This window comes from Doryrhamphus excisus, chromosome 20 (assembly GCF_030265055.1).
Source record: "Doryrhamphus excisus isolate RoL2022-K1 chromosome 20, RoL_Dexc_1.0, whole genome shotgun sequence".
In the NCBI taxonomy this organism is placed as follows: domain Eukaryota; kingdom Metazoa; phylum Chordata; class Actinopteri; order Syngnathiformes; family Syngnathidae; genus Doryrhamphus; species Doryrhamphus excisus.
The window spans coordinates 5,147,822-5,170,621 of NC_080485.1; the positions used below are offsets into that span (position 1 = coordinate 5,147,822).

Below are 22,800 nucleotides of genomic sequence, written 5' to 3' on the forward strand. Positions count from 1 at the left end.
GACTTATCTACATAAGAGTCCCTGTCAATAACTTATTTTGACAGATGTTCTCTCTGTGTCCTTAGGAATGACAGCGGGATTGCAGTGGTCATGCAGCGAATGGGCCTGCTGCCAAATCTACTGTTTGAACTGTGTGACCCTTCTGTGACCTGCCAAAAGGTCAAGCTTGTTACTTGTGTTATCACAAGTCTCCTGAAAACTCACTTCACTCCTCTGGATCTAAGCAGGTAGTATCTGACAATATGCTTTTTTTTAACAACTAAGCACATAATTGTGCCATAATTGTTTAAAATTTCGTGTTGAATGACAGGTTTTAATCATGAAGATTATCACACACCAAATACCACGTAAAAATATTTTGCTTTTGCGGACATGGTTTTTGTTCCCACCGCTTGCCGTCATTGTTTAACTTTGAATGCAGTTTCTGATATGGACAGTAGATCAACCACCAAATAAATGTAATTGAGACGCCCATAAAATATCTGACACGCTAATAAAGCCTGGATTATGATGCTGCTTCACTTTTGTGATGCCGTCTTGCTGTAATTGTGCTGTAATTGTTCAATCGTGACAAAGGAAGCTAACAGGTTAAAGGCATTGAAGCACCATTCAGGTTTAAGCCTTAAGCATGTTTACCAAAAACCTGCAAATTTTCAAGTATGCACACAAATGCTTAATTATGAATATCCCGGGATCCACTCTGTTTGCAGGTAAATAGCGTGTCTGTTAGCGTCAACTTGAGCATTATCTGTATAGGCAGATGTTTTTAAAACCATTAAATTCAAACATCCAGTGTCTTTTTTTGGTTAAACTATCACTGAAAGCAATGTCAATTAATAAAACATACATAAACAATATAAACGGTGAATGACAAAGTGAAAGAATATTGTTCATCTATTTTGACAGACTTGGTCTCTTTTTGGTCTACACACTCCCTCCTCTACGTAATACCAGTGAAAGCCATGGCATGTCTGGCTGTAATCTTTCTCAAGACAAAAAAGGTGAAAGAAAGGAAAAGGAAACCACAAGCTTACATCTCTCATATGTTTCTCCCTGAGTGCCTTACTTGTAGTGACTTCTCATCTATGTTCTCCTAGCTCAGAGTTCTGCTCCTGCCAGCCTCATCCTGATTCGCAACCAGCTGCTGCTTCTTATTTGTGACATCCTCGCCTCAGACAGTCCTCTGATCAAAGAGTGGGTTGCATGTTGTGACAAAACCAAAATCAAAATTGAAAGAATATGTTTTCCATGATGTTATTGAAGTAATGCTAACGAGCGCTGTCATGTCCCTCCAGTCAGCAGAATTCTGTCTTTGATGTTCTGGGCAGTGATTGGTTCTTGTTCTTCCTGAAGCCGCACCTTCATTCTTCTACATTGAAGTTGGGACTCGTCCTGCTCACACATTTTCTGTCCAGGCCCACACAACAGAGCAGCTTCAGGGAGGCTGTGCTCCCTGGAAGCCTCATAGATTGCATGGAGGAGCCTTTTGCCATCATGGGTACGCATGGGTTTAATAACTACTCTCAGCTGGAGTCAGATCTCGGGCTGCAAATGTACAGAAATTTGGGAAGTTAGTATAGTATTTTATAAATATGGAAAATGTCTTATTTATATGAACAATAATTAATGTTTAAAATGGTAGTGTTCTTATTTTTGGTTTAATCCATTTGTGTAATCAACAAAAACATGACTTTTGACTAATTCTCAATAATTACATTTCCATTATATTCCCATTTGGATTGTATATACATTAATAGTTAAATCTAATAAATTCCCCTAAATTTCCAATGGTACTTTTCAACTGAAGATTTTTTCCAACCCTAGCAGTGCTCAACCTTGGCCAACAGATGGCGATGTTTATCTTTGATTCCGTTATGCATTATGTTTTTTTTAATGTTTTTTTTTAAGAGCGCAGTGACTCAAGTTAGTGCTGTTTTGTTATTATTTCCTTCATGTCTCCCTGTCTTCTGTGCTCTCCATCTATGGAACACATGATGGTGCCCTATGAACTCTGCATTGTATGAATTGGTGAGGAAAACATGTGATCCCAAATTAACTTTCCATCTTCTGCCCTCTTATCTATAGACAATCTTCGGCATCACTCTTGGTCATATGAATGCTCCAGTGTGTCATGTCGTGGCTTTGATGTTCTCCAAGATCTTCTGCTCAGACACTCTCAGCTCCCTCAGGTGTATGAAGCCTTGGCTGCTGTACTGCTGGGCAAGAGGATCAGCCATTCTCTCGACAAAGAGGTGGCTATTTTGCAGTTTGTTAATTTTATAAATACTAATATAGTATGTTCATAACCTTGTCGCTTGTAATCTGCAGGTGAACTTGGATGAGTCTCTCCAGTTCTTGATTGACAGCCAAGCAGACGCCCCCGCCCTACAACTCTGTGTAGAGGCTGCAGCAATACTACTGGAACTGATCAAAGTCATCGTTACTCAAGTAAAAACATGACAATTTTTCCATAATTTTTTCAAGTTGTTATACGCATTGAATTAATTAAAGTCTTTACTTTGACCATAGCATAGGCCAGGCACTGATGCATCAAAGGAGTTGCAAATCCTTGTAAGTGTGATGCAGTTCTTTTGCCTACTGCATAACCTTCGACCCCGAGACCCACTGTGGGCATCTGCACAGTTCCTTCACGCCCTCGCTGCTGTTGTCTTCCCAAGGCGCGATGTAGAGGTTTGTGTGTTGTATTAGTTATACTTTTGTGACGTTTCTGACATGTCTTGTTTTACTTTCTGGTTGTGGCCTTCTTTTTAGGGCCAGAATGAGCCTTGCAGAATAAACGAGGATGTGCTCAAGAATCAATCAGCAAGGAAGCCAATATTCGACTTCATTCGTATTCTCCTGATGAACATTCTTTTTAACGTTTGTGACAGCAGCAACACACACCCTCTAGTGTTACTGATTGAGGTAAATGTCCACACATAAAAAAATGCAATTATTTTTTTAAGCTCACACCTAAATGTCCATATGTACAGTATGTATACATGTGTACTTTTCTCACACATGCTATGAGAGTATCATTGATCCAGAAGGTGCTTAGTTACTGAATGAATGAGGAAGACCAATGGCAGTAATTAAATAATAATTAGAGGTGAAAAAAATTAAAGGAGAACGCTGTGTTCAGTGTTTTTCAGTTTCATGTTGCTGGAAGTATAGGCTCCAGCATACCCAGGACTCTAGTGACGATAAGCGACATAGAAAATGAAAAGCATGTATGGGTTACGGACGTTCTAAGGTTTAATTATCTCTGTAAATGTTATAGTTTTGCCCAGATGCAGCATCACTGGAACAGAGACAGACTTTCCAGACTGAGTGGCTGGAGTTCATCATGGACGTCATCCACATGCTTAGCAATGACAAAGACAACAGCACTCATCTCTCCTCACAAGGTATATACTGTATATTAAACACATGTATCAAAGTATAAACATGTCCAATATAATGTGCTGTGTATTTTTAGGCCCCAAAGGGCAGACCCCTGCAGGCCAGGCTTGCATGTTTATGGAGAATGTGGTGCTCTTCAGCAAGGTTCTGGTTCAAACACTTTACAACGGAACATTCCTGGGGGCCTCTGAGAGTTTGCTCAACTTCCTCGCAGATCAGATTGTAGTGGTGAGATGAGCACACCCATGCTCACGCTCTTTACATAAACACTTTGGACCAACCCTGTAATGGTGTGTTCAGCACCACAGTGAAGCAGTAAAATAAATGTGTATTGCATGTGCAGGCTTTAGATAAAATAAGTAACTTCAAGAGGAAGAGTGACGTTCCTCTAATGGATTATTCTGACCTCTGCTATGTCTGCATCCTCTACTTACTATAGGCCCTGGAAAAAGGCCAAACTCACAAAGAGAAGACAGTGTCAGCTCTCTACTCCTGCGCCAATAAAGTCCTGCTTTACTTCCTGTCTCAACCCCGACATTCCCAAGCTGATATGGAAGGCATCGTACAGACTTTCCAAACCATCAATGATCGCTGGGATGTTCTGATGGCAACCTATAATTCTAATGTCAACTTCATCACATGCCTTCTTCATTGCCTCTTATTGATTGGATCTGGCAGGTAACAGTGAACACGAGCGTAGCAGCATACACCACAAATTGCTCCAATTATAGCCGGGGTGTTTATTTACCGAAACTGCAAGGACGATGGGGCGTTAATTGGAAGTACACAGGAACTGGAGAGAGATTGTCATGTGGAATGCATGAAAAAGTCAATGAGAAAGTGGAAAGGAAAACGTAGCTCTCTTTCACCACATATCATGCAACATTTTAAAGCACAAACTGAGGTAGATAAAGCAACTGGATACTGATTACTCATGAACTGCCATCTTGTGGAGGTAATTAAAAAAAAGATCAAGATGGTGCCTGCAGCCAAAGATGTCGATGTTTTGTTTGTTTTTTTAAACCACTACTAATTAGAGACCCTGGTGGTTATTTGATTTTAGCATGCACCCAACAATTATAGGAAACTTTATTTAATTGAATAGAGGCGTTGATTGGAGCATTTATGAGAATTGCACAATTGTAACCATATTTAATTTAGCTGTAAATATATATTTTTTGTGAAGCTACCCTGAAGGATTTTGCCGAGGTTCACAAAAAATGCACAAGAGGAAACTTTCAGCCCACCTATATCCTACCAAAGCCCGGCATGAAGCAGATGTTAACTCGAGAGCAGACATTTTCACAGGTATGTAAACAAATGTGTTACTTTTATGTACGCTTTGTGCTTAAGCTTGAATGTTTTGGCTTGGAAAGCTTTTGGATGCTATTTAGGCATTTGTGTTTCAGATGACAAAGAACTGGTATCCTTAGCAAAGGCCTGCTGGTCAAAGGTCATGATGGAGCGACGGCACACCCTGGAAGAAGTGTACAAGATAGAGATCTCAGTCAGCCACACATCCGAGAGGGCACCTGTGAGCATGACTGACATCAGCCCACTGTGGGAGGAGACTGCACACAAAGCTTGGCTGCTGCACTCAGGTCAGCTCTGATTTGTGTTTCATTATTAGATTAGATTCAGTTGCCTGTTGGATGTATTTCACAAAAGGAATGAGTAGTTTTGCTTGATTTTGGTTTTATTTAGTTTTTAATATAATGTTTAACCTGTCTTTGAACTTGTATGACAGTGAAGAAAGTTACTTTTAATTCTGTGTACAATTAATTAATAAAAACACATCAAGCCTGGAACAAATTAGGTTTTGAATTACATTACACGCCATAATTGGTGGCCAAGTGGTTATCATGTTGGCCACACAGTCAGGAAATCGGGAAGACCTGGGTTTGAATCTCCGCTTGTGCATCTCTGTGTGGAGTTTGCATGTTCTCCCCGTGCGTATGTGGGTTTTCTCCGGGAACTCCGGTTTCCTCCCACATTCCAAAAACATGCTTGTTAAGTAAATTGGCCACTCCAGATTCTCCACAGGTATGAATGTGAGTGTGGTGTGAATGGTTGTTTGTCTATATGTGCCCTACGATTAGCTGGCGCCAGGGTGAACCCTGCCTCTTGGCCAAAATCAGCTGGGATCAGCTCCAGCATACCCCTGCGACCCTAATGAGGATAAACGGCGTAGAAAATTGATTGATGGATGGATGAATTACATTATTTCCAGTGTGATATTATAATAAAAGTCAACCACTACCTGTACAAAAATATTTGTACTGTAGAATAAAATTGTGCCTAACAGTTGACTACATGGGTCACAGTGAAATCAAATAGGATAATAACAATATATAAGTACGCACAGACGTGACATTGTATTTTCCCTTCGTAGAGTTAATTTATACTCAGACAGCACCTGGGAGTCTCTCTTCCGGAGTCGTGGCTGCTGCAGCCTGTTGCAAAACAAAAGAGATGCACGCATTTGTCCTTGACATTTCACATATCAGTGTGTCCTATTATTTCAGAGAATCTGAAGCAAGGGAAGGCCAGCAGCTCTGTCAAGAAGTTTGACGTGATCAGCAGTGTTGTTCGCTCAGCTATGGGGAAACAGGACAAGGAGACCGTGACAGTGGAGGTATGAACTCAACTCATCTCATCTCATCATCTCATTAATGCGTGTTGTTCATCCCGGGACACTATACCAACAAACCAACACACATTCCAAAGTCAATGCTCTGTTTGTTGCTCCCCAGCCCTGTGGGGGTATTTTTATATTTTTATTTTTTCATGGATTAGGATGATCACAGCTGATCGCCCCTGAATGGGCTTAGTAATTGATATCAGCTCGTCCCATCCATGAAAACACTTGCTGCTGTTTGCCGCTGAAGGTTAAAGACGCGTTTATTGTTGTTTTTCCCCCCGAAACACAAGGCCCAGATCATTAGTTCCCCCACAATGCTTAAGACGTCGAGGCCATCTGGAGCAGGGAGCGGGGACATATTACTCAGGCACACAGGCATGAAATTACCGCGTCTGTGTCTGTCCCAACCCCGCTAAGCGTGCACTTGTGTGTGTGCCTGCCTGCCGAAATTGGGTTGGCAATTATCGTGGTTGCAATCTGATGAAAACATTATTCATTTGATGTTATTTTTTATCATATCATTCTGTGACAGACTATCAGTGAGGGTGATGAATTGTTTTTCCACGTGAGAAGAAGCAGGAGAGATCTCTCTGTTTCCTGCACTATGTTGATGCACGTCACACTGAGCATGGAGATTTGTTCGTAAACAAATAGACAGATCATCTCAACGGCCCGGCCAAAGGAACGAGTGAGACAGTAATTAATTTCTGGATCATCAACTTGTGGCCTTTATTTGGCTAGTGAGAGATGCGTTGGAGGATCCACACTAACGCAGCTCTGCAGAGCACTGAGCAGATATTAACATACAGTGTATTGAATAAAAAGCAATCCTAAAGCCTTCTGTAGGTATTGAGTGGAAATATAGCGAGTAATAGGCAGTGTAAAGTCAAGCTTCTGTGCAAGTCTTCCAAATAATTATTTCATCAGCAAATGCCGTTTCCATAATCATATCTGTGTCCTCATATTACGAAGATAATTAACAGCACTAATGATCACGTTAAGTTCATTACACATTCCCTACCAGCCCAAAATGAAGTTGACATTATGTTGCCTTATCATCAAAGGTGGCGTATTGTTGGGAAGTCATTAAAATGGAAATGAGTGTGATGTTCTGATGTTAATTGCAGCGGGAAGAGATGAGTTATGTATTTAATGCAGCATTTAAAAGCCAATCAGTCTCCTATCTGCTAAATGGGGTAATTAATGCTATATATTACTTATGTTTGTCCAATTGAAGGAATGAAATTGCAAGATGACTTGCTGTTTATCTGTCACGCCACGGCTCTAGTATGCAAACTTCATTATTACTCTCCTCGCTGGCTGTATTATTTTGATAGTCCTCCCCTCGCATTACGCCCGCCTTTCTTCCACTGCACAACTTCTCAACTGTCATTTGGAAAAATTATTTTCATTCAGCAGGCTCGTCAAATCAAAACTTCATTGTCAACTCACGTTTATTTTGAAATTAGTGTAATTGTTGCTTCTTTTTATAAAACATAAGACGTTCCGCAACTCATTTAACTGCACAAGATTATGCCCCAAAACGCAGAATTAGCATCTGTAAATAAGACTGGATATAAAAGAGTTTGTGCGTTGTTCATTCCTTGGGTTAAACGACTGCCCTGGGTCAGCGGTGAGAATGGACACATGTTGTTTCACTCGTCTCTCAGTGAGCACTGCTGTGATGATGGGCTTAATGAAGCAGTTAACAGTCAGAATATGATCCCTGTGTGTCTGCTCAACACGAGCATCCTGCAGTGTCAACATGGCTCCGCTTGTTATTTTTTCTTTTGTCTTTTAATCGACACACGCACATTTACCTTGCCCCCTACTGTGGTGGGCTCGGTGATATTAATGTTTATGTTAATTAGATCACACACAACAAAGGATTACATTCTCAGACAGGGGTTATTGTAAGACTGTAGCCAGTAGCTTATTTGGCCCTGGTGAATGCAATTTAGAGCCAATGTAATTGTATGAATGTGCTGTAATTGCATGAGGAAATAACAATATGAATATGTCGCATGTGTGTGTGTGTGTGTGTCTGCATCAAAGGAGGAAAGATTGCGCCGCTCTTTTGCATTTGTATCATTTGACCTAGGTTGTCTTTTTGCAGGAGTTCCTCTCCTATATGGAGTCACACCGACATAGGGCTTACAGGATGTTTGAGAATATGAGGACAAATCACTTACAGGTTTGAAATACTATTCTCCAGTGTATATATACGTATATTTTTTCCAAATAACAGTGCAATGTATTTGAATTTGTCATCCATGTCTTTTTCCTATGGCCCACCATAGGAAAAAGCCATTGAGTGGGATCGGGTCAACTCCCAGTGGCTGCATATGGAGGCAGAGCTGTTGCGAGAGAGAGCCGTGTTTGGGCCGAGCCCGGGGGTGCTGCTGAGCCGTGACTGGGTACAAGATGCTGCTGAAGGACCCAACAGAACCAGACTCCGCATACGCAGAAAGGAACAGAGACGATCCAGACGGGTACAGTAATAATTGGAGGGCAATCTCTGCATGATAACCCAGAGGAATGCGTCGGATTTATTTGTTTGTCTACGGTGTTTGCTGCAGAGATTTTTTGGTGTACAAAGTTCAGGCCACAGTTTTTTATTTGGAGTGTGATCATTTACCGACTTTGCCACTGTAGAGCAACTATACTCGAGTTGTGCTTTGAGAAAAAGAAGATTAGAGTGCATTGTGGTAGTCTTTGAATATGCACAGCAGAACCTGGGGGATTGGGAGAATTTTAGGAAATAATGTAAACTAATTTGTTCCACCACAAACTATCAGAAAACTTTATTAATTCCACAGGTAATGTTGTAAATCATATTTTAACATAAGGATAAGTTGATCACTGTAAAATAAAACGAAATAAAAGTCAAACTATACAACACTAAATACTCATTTTTGTGACGTTTGACTTTGGAGGTTCCACTCTTTCTAGTCCAGTGGCATGTAGTCAAACATCAGCCATGCTGCAATAATGCTTTTATAATGTGATGATATTTATATTTAAAGGTGCTACGAGCCCTGTCCCTGGGTTTGAGGTTGGTCACGTCAGCAGAGAGCAACAGTGGTACAGAAGCTGACATAGGTAAAAACACAGATGAAAAAAATGATCTGCTGATTGTGTTGTTTCAAATTCATCAAATTGTACTTCGAAATGTGTTTTTCATTTCATCCAGAGTCAAAAATTCTATGTGAAGTTGGTGCCGAGGCGAAAGAGGAGCATGAAGATGAAGGACAGGCGTCTGAGCAGCTGACCTTCTTTCCTGTTTTGAATGAGTCACCAGCTGCCACTGAGGATCCACTCAACCCCTTCACACCTGAGCTTTGCACGCAGACATGCGCTGACATACGTGTAATCCTGCAGGAGCTGCATCCTGGAGAGGAGGTGTGTGTGGCACAAGAGACTGTTAGTAGTATGCCAGCCAAATTTACAATCAAAATTATCTGATGTAGACTCCCAATAGCTTGATCTGCTATCAGGATTGCATCTTTCCTCATTAGTTTAAGGCTTTAATGCCGAGGCCCAGCTCAGCTCTTCCGCCGCATGTTGACAGGGATTCTATTTGCTCTGGCAACCAGCTGCGGCTTTTAATGTTTCTGACAGATGTATTAATAAAAACAGTAGGAGGTGATGCAAGCTGTCTTATATCTGCTTAGTAAGTGTGTGATCTGCGCAATTGTCTTGCAGTGGTTCAAGTGTGTGAGTCCTGCTGAGCATCCTGTCAAATGAACACAGTCATTAACTTTGAGAAATGCGTACACACACACACACACACACATACAGTACACACACCAACACACAATGTAGAGTAACGCACGCACAGTGCGGACAGTAACACACAAAAGCAGACCCACGCATAATTAGCTTTCCAGCGCCAATAGTGTGATTATGACAGTAATGTGTGTGGGGAGAAATCAATGGTCTGACATTAGGCTCTCAGTCAATAAAGGCCCCCTTTTCTCTCTTTCCTCCCATCAGCAGCTAAATCTCTCAGACTGATAATGCGTATCTGTCCTGTGCACAATACGGAGATAAAGAAGCAAGTTTATTGTTATGTATTTAGTCGTCAATGATAATTCTAACTAGTTTTCCTGAAATCTAGTCATTGTTGGGGCCGAACGACCAGATGGCGGCTTGTGCTCACGGACGGAAATTGCCATTTAATATAAGCACGGGTAAAAACGTTGCGCCATGTAGCTGAGACTCACTTTGACTCTTAAACACTTTCACGTGACACTATTCATCACACATTCAGACATGAGGTTCTGATCATTTAGCAGGTTGCCTATTGTGTATGTGACAGTGATTAATTCTCCTAATAATGGCCAGGCAAGACCTCCTCTTCCTTCACAAGTGTGGCTCTTCTATCTGGGGGTAGGGAGTCTTATTTGATTAGTATAAATTGTGAGGGGCCCGCGGCAATGTTGGGGCCACATATGGTTTTTGGACAATGTGTCCCAGAGGGGGCAACACAGGGGGTCAGCCAGGTGTGCACACTCACTGTGAAATGAAGGGGGGGGGACAATAGAATTACACAAATTAACACTTTGTAGTTAGCATTCCTGCCAACCAGCCCTGAAAGCAGCATGTGGGTCATTTTGGTGCTGAATGAAGATGTTGGAAAGGGGGCCGGGCCTACTCCTCCCCATCAATCAACTCCTGTAATGAAGTGCACATCGGTTTCTTTTAATAATGATTAGTTTATGTGATTAAAATGATCAATCAAGTAAGGCCTGAGATGCTTGTGATGGGTGAATATGCAATGTTACGCTGTATTTTTAATGTGTTTCCTGTTTAGGTTAATGCTAAGATGTGTATTGTGATGGTGAGCGGCCTGAAAGTGACAGAAGGGGTGCTGCTGTTCACCAAAGAGAGTCTGCTCTTGTGCCAAGGATTCACTCTGAGTCCGACAGGAGATGTTTGCTGCAGAAAGCACCAACCCAGCAGGTACAGCTACATATTTTGTACAACAAGCAGGCCTTTTCAGGTGTTTCAGCCTCTTTCGCTCTTCCTTTACCAGTGTCAGGGATTCCTTCATTTCGAGCATGCTGAGTGAGTCCACATCCAGCTGCAGACGTTGGCTCTATGAGGACATTAAGGAGGCCCATTTTATGCGGTTCTTGCTTGAGGTGAAGCATTGTTTTTTTTTTTAATTCCAAATGAGATAAGCCGTTTCAAAAAGTATGCCCATTTTCATCGTTGTTGCTCTGGACAATGCAGTACAATGCAGTACTCCACAGTGTCCATTTTGCAATGCTCCAGTGTCTTGCCGCCGTCAATGTCCGCTTGGATAAAATCTCCGTACTATGGCCAAGTAAATACGGGACACTGTTGTTCTTGTTATTGTGCCTGCCGACTGATGCATTCAGAGCAGCATGATTTTGATAGTCTGCTGTATTTCAAAGGGAAAGCTGACTATCCCAAACCAAAGCATGTAGATTTGTGCCAATGCCATGCAGTCAAAAAACAGTACTGGTGTCTGAAGTTGATTCCTGACAAAGGGATTTTACTGATACTGGTTGTATTATTTATCATGATTTTGTTTGTGGCACATGCCAATGTTATGGCAGTACATTAGTATTTTAAGTGGGTTGTCCCAGAACACAACCAAATGTCTAATTTGGCTCTTCAGAAAGGTCAACAGTGTTTTAGATTTGTAATTTTCTCATCGAAACGTGTATTACTGTACAGTTGTGCTCACTGCCTTGGGTAGGTACTGCATGGGGGACGCAAACTTTCTAATACTTCTGTAAACCCCCCCCCTCCTTCATCTTGTTCAAGCATTGCTAGCCACTCAACATGCACGTGCGATTGTCCATGTTTGTTGTCAGTTAATCATAATTTACTGATGTGGATATATGCTAGCCGGTGGTGCTTATATTTTTAGTTGTCGTTTGGAGCCCAAGAGGGACGGCATCTTTAAAATACCCTTCAAGTCATTAGTTGTTCTCTCTGTCCTAGGACAATGCCATTGAAGTCTTCATGAAAAACGGTTACTCAGCCTTCTTGGTGTTCATAAATAAAGACCACGTATCTGCTTATAAAAGGTATAGTAATACTTAGCTGACTGAATATAGAAACTACTGACAAGTCAACTGACCTCAGATTTGCCTATTGCAGGTTGTGCAAGGTGGTGTCATCATTAAAAGGCAGAGGTGTTGCTGATGTCATTGCTAACGCCAGGTAGGTAATCATCTAATATCACTAGATTGAGACAGTTCAGTTTTCATTATTGTTTTATTCATTTGCTAGAGTGTGAGATCCATAAAGAGATGACGTTCTGCAGATTCAGTTCTGTATCCCTGGTGACGTAATGGTACACTTCTGCTTTTCATGGTACAGGGGTTCGATTCCCGGCCAGGAAGGTGTAAAAACTAAGTCAAAGCCATTCATGGGATTGACTGACGTTGGTGACCCCTGGCAGGGAAAAGTTGAAGGTGGAAAAGTAAAAAATAAAAATGACGTTCTAGCTTCGGACTCTCCATACATCTTGATTGGCTGCAGCCACAGAGTTTGGTGTCACCAGTCCTGAATAAGACCTTTTCTCCTCCAACTTTTCCCTCACACAGTCTACTTTCAAATGCTTTCCACTCGGGTCTTGACATATTTTAAAGCACATACTACATAGTCTGCTCTCGTGAACGAGGAACACATTGTCCTCCTCATCTGACTTTTCAGTTTCCATCTCCTCACCATCCTCCCCAACTTTTCTCAAGGGGTTTCTTTGTATGTTCACTTCAGTCAGATTTCCTAGCACATTGACAAACTCTGGTAGACTGGTGAAGTGGTTATCAAATAGGGCTAACTCTTTGAGACTCTCTAGAGAGACCATAGTGGGAAGCAGGGCATCCAGTTTGTTCAATCCCAGATTTAGACTCTTCAAGTTGGTCAGGGAAGCCAGCGTTGAGGGTAAACCTGCCGAGGTTAGATGATTGTTACACAGGTTGAGATAGGTCAAGCCCACGAGTTGACCGATGGACTCGGGCACAGACTCCAGCTTATTGCTGTGCAGGTCCAGCCATCTGAGGGACGACAGCTTCCCAATGCCTTCCGGGAGTTTCTTTATCTCGTTGCGGCTGAGATCCAACTCATCCATGTTTGTCATTTTGAGGAGACACTGCGGGAAGATGGTTATGCCCATGTTGCTAAGAGTGAGTCTTCGCCACCCGTCAGGTTTCATCCTTAAGGCCTTCTTGGCATCCTTGAGGGTCACCTTTGTCCCTGTTGCTCCTTTCCTTTTGGCCATGGTGCTACGACACACAGAGAATGACCACATGATTTATTTCACAAATCAGCCTCACATTATCATACTGATTTTACAATGAATGTTCGTGGGTTTGTGTGTCGTTATGATTACACTCTTTCACACAGAGATCCCACAAAATTCCCTCATCGAAGAAATCACAGAAATCTGTCCTTTTCTAAACATTCTGCAATCAGATAATTACATAAAATAATTGTCGGACAGCAACAATTATGGTCAACATAACAGAACAGCGCTATTGTGAAACTGAACACACCAATCTCTCACACAAGTGCCGATACTACCTTCGAAAACGAATATACTTGGGATGGCTTTGTCCCCCATTACACGCAAAAAAGGTGGCAAATGCCGGCTTTTACAGGCCGCGTGGAAGGGGGTTTAAGGTTCTAATTTATTCACACGCATAAAAGGCTCATGTATGGCCTGGGGCAATGAGAAAAGCAGGCTCTCTGAGGAATTCAGATCTTGAGTGTTTTGTGTGTGTGTGGGTGCACGTGCAAGTGTGTGGCAGTGTTATGTTTGAACTAGTACGCACTCACCCGGTGTTGCCCACGGGGGCATTTAAGAGCATGGTTCTCTAATTAAGGCTAATGCTGAGGAACAATAGCAGGGAGGCGACATTGGGTAATACAGCAAAAACAAATGAGGGCTGATGCTCCGTCACTGTTCACTGTTGTTTGGCCAAGAAATGGAGGTGTGTGTGTTTGTTTGGGGTGGTTAGGGCATTGAAGTGTAATGACATACATGGCTGTACTGTACAAAGTACATGTACACATGAATGAAGAGTCAAATCAGGACTTTGATAAATGATAGTTTATGTAGTGTTGGGAGTGCGATGAAGGCGTCGCTCTCACCACCCCTCCCTGTCTAAGATAGCAAGGTGTGTGTGTCTGTTTGTGTCTGCACCCCAAGGCCCTCTCTCGCCTCATTCATCATCCTCAGGATGAGAGGGGCTATCTACTGGTGCTTGTTCCTATTATAACCTCCTATAGAAAACTATTGCATGAAATTATTGCCTGCAATTAGATAACACATTCTGGGCCAAATGCAATGATTGATTTAGTGTGGGTTTACAAAATAATTTGGTCACAGGGTATTGGACTTGATTTCATGTAGTAGTCCGTATTCTTCTCCACTATTTCTAATAGAAGTGAATCTATTTACTCACCATATTCTTGTATTCCTGTTAACGAAGTGACACGATTGCCTTCCGTATTAACAGTACACCAACTGCGTCAGCTTCTGAGCCATGAAAAGAAACACAGAAATACCACAATGTTAAAGCATAGCGACACAACATTTCAGACCTTCAAATGATCAGCCGTTTCTCTACCTGCTGATGGTACTCCTCCAAGTTGAGAGGAAAGCTCGGGAATGGAATGTTTCCTATCCTGCGCACTACAAATGCAAGTTTCCTTTTGTTTGGCATTGTTACTTAGCAACGTGGGGGTCCTTGGCAGCAGGACTTTATTGTCATGTTACTGGCCCACAGAGGGGGAAGTAGATTTCAGGAGCAAATGAATGCTCTTCTAATTTAAATCAAACAATTTAAATGTTTGACTAAATTACTTTAGGAATGTTGCACTGATGTGTTGTTTAGCCAGATGTGTGCTTATCATTGTGGAAGTAATGGAAATAATTAAAAACTGTCAGTGAACACTTAAATATATATGGTATTTAAGTAAATCTGCAATATAACACTAAGCAATTAAATGTAAACTAAATTCCAATATAAACGTCTCACTGGATTGAAATGATACGATACACTAGTGGCTTGCATTACCATGCGCCGCCATCACTTCGATGCAGTTTGCCGTTGCTTTTAAGAAACAAAAGACTGTCACTTCCGCTTTTCATCCTGCCAACCCCTTGTTGATTTGTGTGGCCTTATTTCTTCTCCTCTGTCGTTCATCTGGAGTCCACGGAAGATACTTAGCTAATTATTTCATACCCAAACACTATTTTGTATGTTTGGGGTATTTTCCATCCACAGACGTAATAATGTGTCCACAGACTGGTTACGGCTGACGTCATCAATCTGTGTCGTCAGCGAACGCAGTCACGTACGGTAAATCAGAACGTGACAAACCCCGATGGCAGGTCCAGCATTCACTCCAATTGAAAGTTTACATTGTCTCTACGTTTTCCTGCTAGCGTCCTGCTAGTGTGGGGTAATTTAAGAAACCTATCAGGTCAGGAAAAAGACGGCTAACAAATCGTCAGAATACACAACTTCACATGAGTGAGCCGCTTGACGCCGTATTCGAGATGATGGCCGCTTTCTGACGTATGTTATTACATAAACAATGGCAGGGACCTCTGCCAACGAAGCCTGATGTGCACGTCGCTGCTGGATCGCCATCGCCAATAATGACAAAGAAAGACGAAGAATTCACAGGGATGTATAAGCATGACAATGAATTAAGCGTCTGCAATGTGCGAAATGTGGAATAACTTTACTGCGTATTGACAGCTATTTAGCAATGTTCACCCGTCATTATTATTTTAATAAATGTTTGTGTCGTCGGTGTGTGGATTTGCAACGTAATTAAAACAAGGAATATAAGCAAACATATCCTCCTTGGTGGAGGTTATCAGAGCATCCCCAAAAGTATTTATTTGAAGTACAAGTAATATTTAGATATAATATTCATTTATTTTAAAGGATGAAATATTTTTTTTAAAGAAAGAAAAAATAAATGTTGATAATACAATGCTGTGTTATTATAGGTGTGTGTGTATTTATAGTTTTTGTATATAGTGAGACCATAAGTCACATAGTTGATCAAGAAAATATAACTAGATAAATAAAGATACCACGTTGTGGCACAAAAAATTGGCTACTTACGTCTATAGTGGATGTTTTATAAAATCAATTGCTCTAAAGTTATATGGTAGTTTTTAATCACATGTTCTGTTATCTTTTTCCCACTATCCACAGTTCCTTTAGGAATGCTCCAATGTCTGTTTGTTTGGAAAAAAGTCTCATGAATTACTCAATTCTGCTAGGTCGCTTCTCTTATTTTACAATACAACATCAGTTGCTTGGCAACAGAGCGAGCCCGAAAAAAAATTAAAGGTCTTTTTTTTCCCCCCATGTACATCAGGAAAACGCATGTGGTTGAGAAGACGGCCCTTGTTAAATGGCAGGTAAGAAATTAGTGAACCCACATCAGTGATGTACTGTATTTGTTTATTTGTAGTTGTTTGTGTGTCCAATGTTTGGCTTAAGCAATTATGGTTAAAATACTAAAACCAATATCAAATATCAAGTAAAAAAATGCAATGCAGTATTACTGTTGTCAACAATACCATTGTCGTCATTCATGTTTTAATACATACCATAGTTTTACTTACATTTTACTTACATAGTTTTGTTATCTGTTCATCATCTTTCCTCTTCTTCCCGCAGAAAGGGGAGATAAGCAATTTTGAATACTTGATGCATCTGAATACTCTTGCTGGTAGAACCTACAAGGACCTCATGCAGTATCCAGTTTTCCCCTGGGTCCTAGCTGACTACAAGTCAGAGGTAGGATAGCTTCTAGATTCACAAAAGTACACTCCTTACATTTCAGCAAGCATTGTATTCCACTAATACTTCAATACATACTGATACCAATACTATCGTTTGACAGCCCTAGTCATAATCATTTTGGGTATGGAATCACCAAAGCTGCACGGTTGATGCTGGAATCACTCCTTCATGATTACATCACTGGGCCGGTGGATGTATTCCTTTTTTTCCTCAATGAACCGCAGGTCTACAGTGCCGGCAGCTCTTACGTAGGTCAGTCTCAGACCATGATACAACTACCACCACTCTTGACTATAGTGTTGTGGATTTTGAGTCATTTTCAAAGAATAGTACAATAAATCTATACTGCAATACAATCTATGCCCTGAGTATACTAAAATTTAATTTCTACAGTACTGTCCATTAAGAAGATATAATAAAATAGTTGCTGAAACATGAGGGGTGTACTCACTTTAGTGAGATACTGTTGCTACCCTCAAAAACTTCCTCTAAAAAATGTGTACTCCCCACCTGAACAGACACTGGACCTGTCAAATCCTGCAACCTTCCGTGATCTGTCGAAACCAATGGGCGCTCAGACGGAGAAAAGAAAGCAGATGTTTATCCAGAGATATGAAGAAGTGGAGAGCAGTGGGGGTGAAGGTACCGATCCAGCAGCCTAATTTCTTGTTTCTTCTCACTTATGTGGTTTAAGGTCTAAATGTGTTTCCTTTTTAAAAGGAGATTTGTCAGCACGATGTCACTACTGTACCCACTACTCCTCAGCCATCATTGTGGCCTCTTTCCTCGTTCGCATGGAGCCATTTTCTCACACCTTTCAGGCACTACAGGTGAAATAAAATGTATTGGTATTCACCCCACTAAATAGCAAATACGAACAACTTTCATCTTTCATTCAGTGTGTTGTAGATCATCAATTAAATTCATTTACCCGATTATTTTTCTTTCTACTTAAACCAACTGTAACACCACTAATATAAAACAATTTCTCAAGGTATGGACAAGCTGTTTATGAGTGATTAGAATGATTGAAATTAAAATCAACCAGATGCAGCATAAATGTAATGAATGTCAGCTCCCGATAAGTCAGTAAACACAAATAGGCCCACATAAATGATTGCCAATTATAATAAGTAACCACTGTGAAGCAACCACAGTTCGCCTTATTTTAGATGAGGAGAGAATTTAACGCTAATAATATTTGTCTCCTACTACAATATGATCAAATTACTCTGCAACTTGTAGCACCCATTTCACATTTTTTTCTACGTTTGAAAACATATTATGGTGCGATTTCAATATATATGCAAATAATTGCAGGAAGCATCTAAAAGCAACCCGTACTGATCGCCATTGTTGTTGCAGATTTCCAATACAGAGTCCAAGTGATTATAATGAAAAGGCATGCATATTTGATAGTCAGAATAAAGCAATAAAGAGTTTAGTCTGGTGAATTATTGTGCCTTTTTGTCTGCTGAAGCGCAGTGTTGTAATATCCATAACCAGATTTACATCTTTAACCAGGTTTATCAATATATAAGCTATTTTCATTCATTGCAATAATTGTTTTATTCTAAATTACATTGTCTCTCATGAGATTTTCATCACAGATTATAGGAATTTATGGAAGGAATGAAATGCTTCCTTGTGTGGTTCAATGCTCTGACTACTGTATTAATGTAACATTACGTCACTTTTCACAATATGTACGTCTTTCCTCTCCTCCTAGGGCGGATTTGATATCCCGGAGCGGATGTTTTATAGTGTTAACAAAGAGTGGGAGTCTGCCTCCCGAGACAACATGAGTGACGTCAGAGAGCTGATTCCTGAGTTTTTCTACCTGCCGGACTTCCTGCTTAACTCCAACCACATGCAGCTGGGTTGGCCTTCAAAATTCATATTTCTCATCACATCTTTAAAATCAGCTAAGGCTGCGTTCACACTTGTTGTGTAGTTTTCTGGTCCAGACCAAAAAATAAGAGAGTTAGTGCGCACATTTGTGCTGTTCACTTTGTGTTCACACTGGTCTTTTGGTACATAGGACCACAGGCGATATGCTTAAAGTAAGGATTTGATTGGACAGCTTTCCTGATGTGGTATAACTCATTCATCCATCCATCCCAGTCCAGGGTGCCAATCACAGGGCACATATAGACAAACAAACCATTCACACTCACATTCATACCAATGGACCACTCAAATATTCTAAAATGAAATGCTCGCTAACGGGTAGAATACACAGGTTATTTTTATATTACACTATTTACTAGCTTGGATTTCACAAAAAGTCTTCCTTTAAAGAGAGAGATCTTATCAAAGAGGCAGTTTCCCCCCCAAATTTGCTCTTACTATGTTAATTTTGCATGCTTTTTGGTGTCAGTTTCATACTGATCTGCGTCTTTGGTCCATGGAGCATTCGCATTTGAGCTCAGGTGAACGAACTTCACCAGAGTTCGCTTGGAAGTGCTCCAAGATCATCTCTCTAGTGAGCATCAGGATTGTAATGGTCACGCTCACACTTGACCAAATGAGTCGTACTTGCAAAGTAATGAAACCAGAGTTAACCGAACTAAACATGTGACATCCCCTTAAAAGTGTAATTTTACCTTCATGTTCATTATACCACTTTTTAACTCTCAGCAAGATATTCCAGACTAACTATAAAATTTATTCTTCTGTTATGTCTTCTGTCTTTCTTAGTTTACAAAGTGTCCTATGCAGAATGGCTGTACGATCTGGCTTGATGCAAAGTACTTTACTTTGGCTTGATGCTTGTGAAAATGAAACATAGCATTTAGTGAACCATATTTAAAGATTTGGCAAGAAACAGTGAGGTGGTTTGCATAAAACGATACATCTATCAGTGTTGCAGTCACTGTAAATTGCGGTGAAATCCCCATGTCACATTGTCCACAGACAAACATGTTGAAAAATAGTTTTAAGTCATCTGCAGTCATCTGCAGATTGTTGACACTTATTAGGTGTCCTCATCTGCACTTCTGTCTTTAGGCTTCATGGCGGACGGAACCGCTCTCGGAGATGTGGAACTGCCGGCATGGGCGAAAGACGACCCTCAGGAGTTCATTAGAATCCAACGTGAGGTCAGTGACCTTCCAGTCACTGTGGCTTTCAGACACTAATGAAATTATGCGTTTTCCCATAAGAGCTATTAATGCTTTTCATACCAGACAGTATGCTGTTTTGTAATGTGATACAACGATTCAGTGTAGAGAGAGATCCCTCTTACAATGGATAGGAACAGTAATTGTACTTGCCTTATCTTGAGTCTTAATATACAGTGTAATAGAGGTCTTTTTCACAGTACACTCTTTATTGTTGTATCCACTTTTCTTGCTTATCAATGAAAACGTGTCTGCAGGACAACAAGCCTATTCAGCACAACTCAAGGCAGGCCTTTATTTTCCCACAATGCATCTTGTCTATGAACTCCCTCTTTTTTCTCAGCTCTCCCCATGTGTGAGCTTATTGGATCATTTTGCACTTGACTCTCTGTTTTCACCATCCCGGGGGCATCTCAACTTTTATCACTACACAGTCTACTCAACTACTGCCCACCATTCTCATAAAATTAGTAACTTTTAACATTTTTTTTCCTTTCATGCACAAATTAAATCAAGACAATACATCCTTGTTATGAGTTTTTTTGGTTACTCGAGGGTGGGATTATTAAGAATAGTTGCATTCGCACAGCAGGTCATTATGTCCTTTTTTTCTTATTAAACCAATCTCTGGCTAATTCTGCACAAATCATTCTTTAATGCCAGTGTGGTGGTAAGCTCATAACACAACTCTGCAGCGTCTGACTTTTAAATTGACTTTTTGAGGAAATCATACAGTACCTGTTTAATTTGATTGCTTATGCATGTTAAACAAAGTTTCTTGTGTTGCTCAAGTCTCATATTAAAACTTTCAATGATGGCTTCGGGGCTGCACGACGGTCAAGTGTTTAGCATGCAGGCCACACAGCCAGGAGACCCGAGGTCAATTCCACCATCGGCCATCTCTGTGTGGAGTTTGCATGTTCTCCCCGTGCATGCGTGGGTTTTCTCCGGGTACTCCGGTTTCCTCCCACATTCCAAAAACATGCTAGGTTAATTGGTGACTCCAAATTGTCCATAGGTATGAATGTGAGTGTGAATGGTTGTTTGTCTATATGTGCCCTGTAATTGGTTGGCGACCAGTCCAGGGTGTACCCTGCCTCTCGCCCGATGACAGCTGCGACCCTCATGAGGAAGAAAATAAATGAATGAATGAATGATGGCTTTGTTAGCTCTGTTATAACAAACCGCTGCATATTTCTGCATTGTTTCATAGTGTCTGTCCTTTTATCACAGGCTTTGGAAAGCGACTATGTGAGTTCACACCTCCACTTGTGGATTGACCTGATTTTTGGGTATCGTCAACAAGGCCCCGCTGCTGTCGAAAGCGTCAACGCCTTCCATCCTTACTTTTACGCCCAGAGAGGCCGTCAGGATGCTAAGGACCCGCTCATCAAGAGTACAATCTTGGGATATGTCAGCAACTTTGGCCAGATTCCCAAACAGGTAACAAACCAAACATTTATCAACCTAATTTATCTTAAAAAAAAGAATATAATCCCCTGTTTGTCCACGACCCCAGTGAGGATAAGCGCCATAGAACATGAATGAATGAATGAATCCCTTGTTTGTTTTTATTGTAGCTCTTCACCAAACCTCACCCGTCTCGTAGTGGCACAAAGAAAGAGTCAGCATCACCACCTCATCCAACACCCTTTTTCTTCAATCTTGACAAACTCAAGACAACAGCCCAACCATTCAGAGGTACACACACGCTAAAAGCAGTCTACAGAAACTGTTGTTTTGTTCTGTCTCCTGACACTTGAAATTCCACATCTGAAAAAGGCCCAAATGTTCTCAAATTGTGATATGGAATTATTTAGCCAGAAGAAGTTGTTCGACAAACGGAAGGAATTTGGCCCCAAATTTTCAGTCGAAATGAAGTTCAGGTGATGTGATGATTGCATGACAATCACAGCAAACATGCAAAAAAAAGGGAGGCATTTTGAAACTACAAAATGGAAACGCTATTGGGTAACCATAGCAATGCTTTCCCAATCTGACAGGTTTACAGCAATTGGCAAGGATGGACTGGTTCCACAAAAAGACTGACTGATATGCAACACAACGCAACCTGCTTTTGACACTTGGATTTCTTTTTCAATAGAATAGCACAGGTTCCCTATATAACTTGAAATTATTTGCTTTGTCTTAAGTTTTGTTGCATCAGGTTTACCTTATATTTTAGCACAGCATCAGCATCTAAAGAAAGACAGAAAAAAATGCATGCAATTATAGTCATGTTCAACTGCCACCACTTTGTGTTGCTCCCCGCCTTTATTTTATCTCACACCATTTGATGCCAATTATTATATACAAGATGTGCCCCGGTCTTGAGGGGATCGTTGGAACAGCGCAAGAGCATCCATATTTTAATTTACACTATGGACAGAGCGGAAGGCGCTATCTGTTAGAACTACAATATGGAGATGACTCTTTTGCTGAGCTCTACTTAATAATCTGAATATCCCTACAGGCCCACTGAGGGAGAGGAGATGAAGCCGCAAATGCTCAGGGAGAGATTCCTGCATATTACCTTTCATATTAAATCTTAGAGTGTCTGATCTGATCAATAAGCAGATAGAGATGAATAGGAGGAGGAATGCGTGGACTAATGCAGAATTGGCTTCTTTCTGGGGATTTTAAGAGCAGGAGCAGGTGACAGGGTGTAATGATTTGTGCTGTTTCTTGCACGGAAAGCTCAATTACAGGAACAATTATAGCCTCTCTTTCTGTCTCTCTTGCACTATCTGCACACACACAGAGACATTCTCACATACAACTTTTGAATAAGATGTCCCCCAAGGACATATATTGG

General features: G+C 41.0%; 1 protein-coding gene across 10 annotated transcripts in view; it reads left to right on the forward strand.

The window, feature by feature from the left end:
* Positions 1–22,800, forward strand: part of wdfy4 (WDFY family member 4) — a 40,645-nt gene that overhangs the window by 14,590 nt on the left and 3,255 nt on the right. For 5 of the 10 annotated variants that reach the window (XM_058058878.1, XM_058058879.1, XM_058058875.1 and 2 more), the window contains 30 exons: positions 66–227; positions 907–1,001; positions 1,098–1,194; positions 1,296–1,498; positions 2,086–2,252; positions 2,329–2,448; positions 2,530–2,691; positions 2,773–2,925; positions 3,281–3,407; positions 3,479–3,630; positions 3,842–4,080; positions 4,589–4,710; positions 4,812–5,003; positions 5,928–6,037; positions 8,160–8,237; positions 8,344–8,535; positions 9,070–9,145; positions 9,237–9,445; positions 10,860–11,008; positions 11,082–11,190; positions 12,023–12,108; positions 12,182–12,244; positions 16,433–16,475; positions 16,738–16,857; positions 17,382–17,505; positions 17,584–17,693; positions 18,593–18,743; positions 19,873–19,964; positions 21,219–21,428; positions 21,566–21,686. In XM_058058878.1, the coding sequence (XP_057914861.1) occupies positions 66–227; positions 907–1,001; positions 1,098–1,194; positions 1,296–1,498; positions 2,086–2,252; positions 2,329–2,448; positions 2,530–2,691; positions 2,773–2,925; positions 3,281–3,407; positions 3,479–3,630; positions 3,842–4,080; positions 4,589–4,710; positions 4,812–5,003; positions 5,928–6,037; positions 8,160–8,237; positions 8,344–8,535; positions 9,070–9,145; positions 9,237–9,445; positions 10,860–11,008; positions 11,082–11,190; positions 12,023–12,108; positions 12,182–12,244; positions 16,433–16,475; positions 16,738–16,857; positions 17,382–17,505; positions 17,584–17,693; positions 18,593–18,743; positions 19,873–19,964; positions 21,219–21,428; positions 21,566–21,686 (4,034 nt within the window). The other 5 variants (XM_058058882.1, XR_009120406.1, XR_009120408.1 and 2 more) reach the window with 5 other exon arrangements.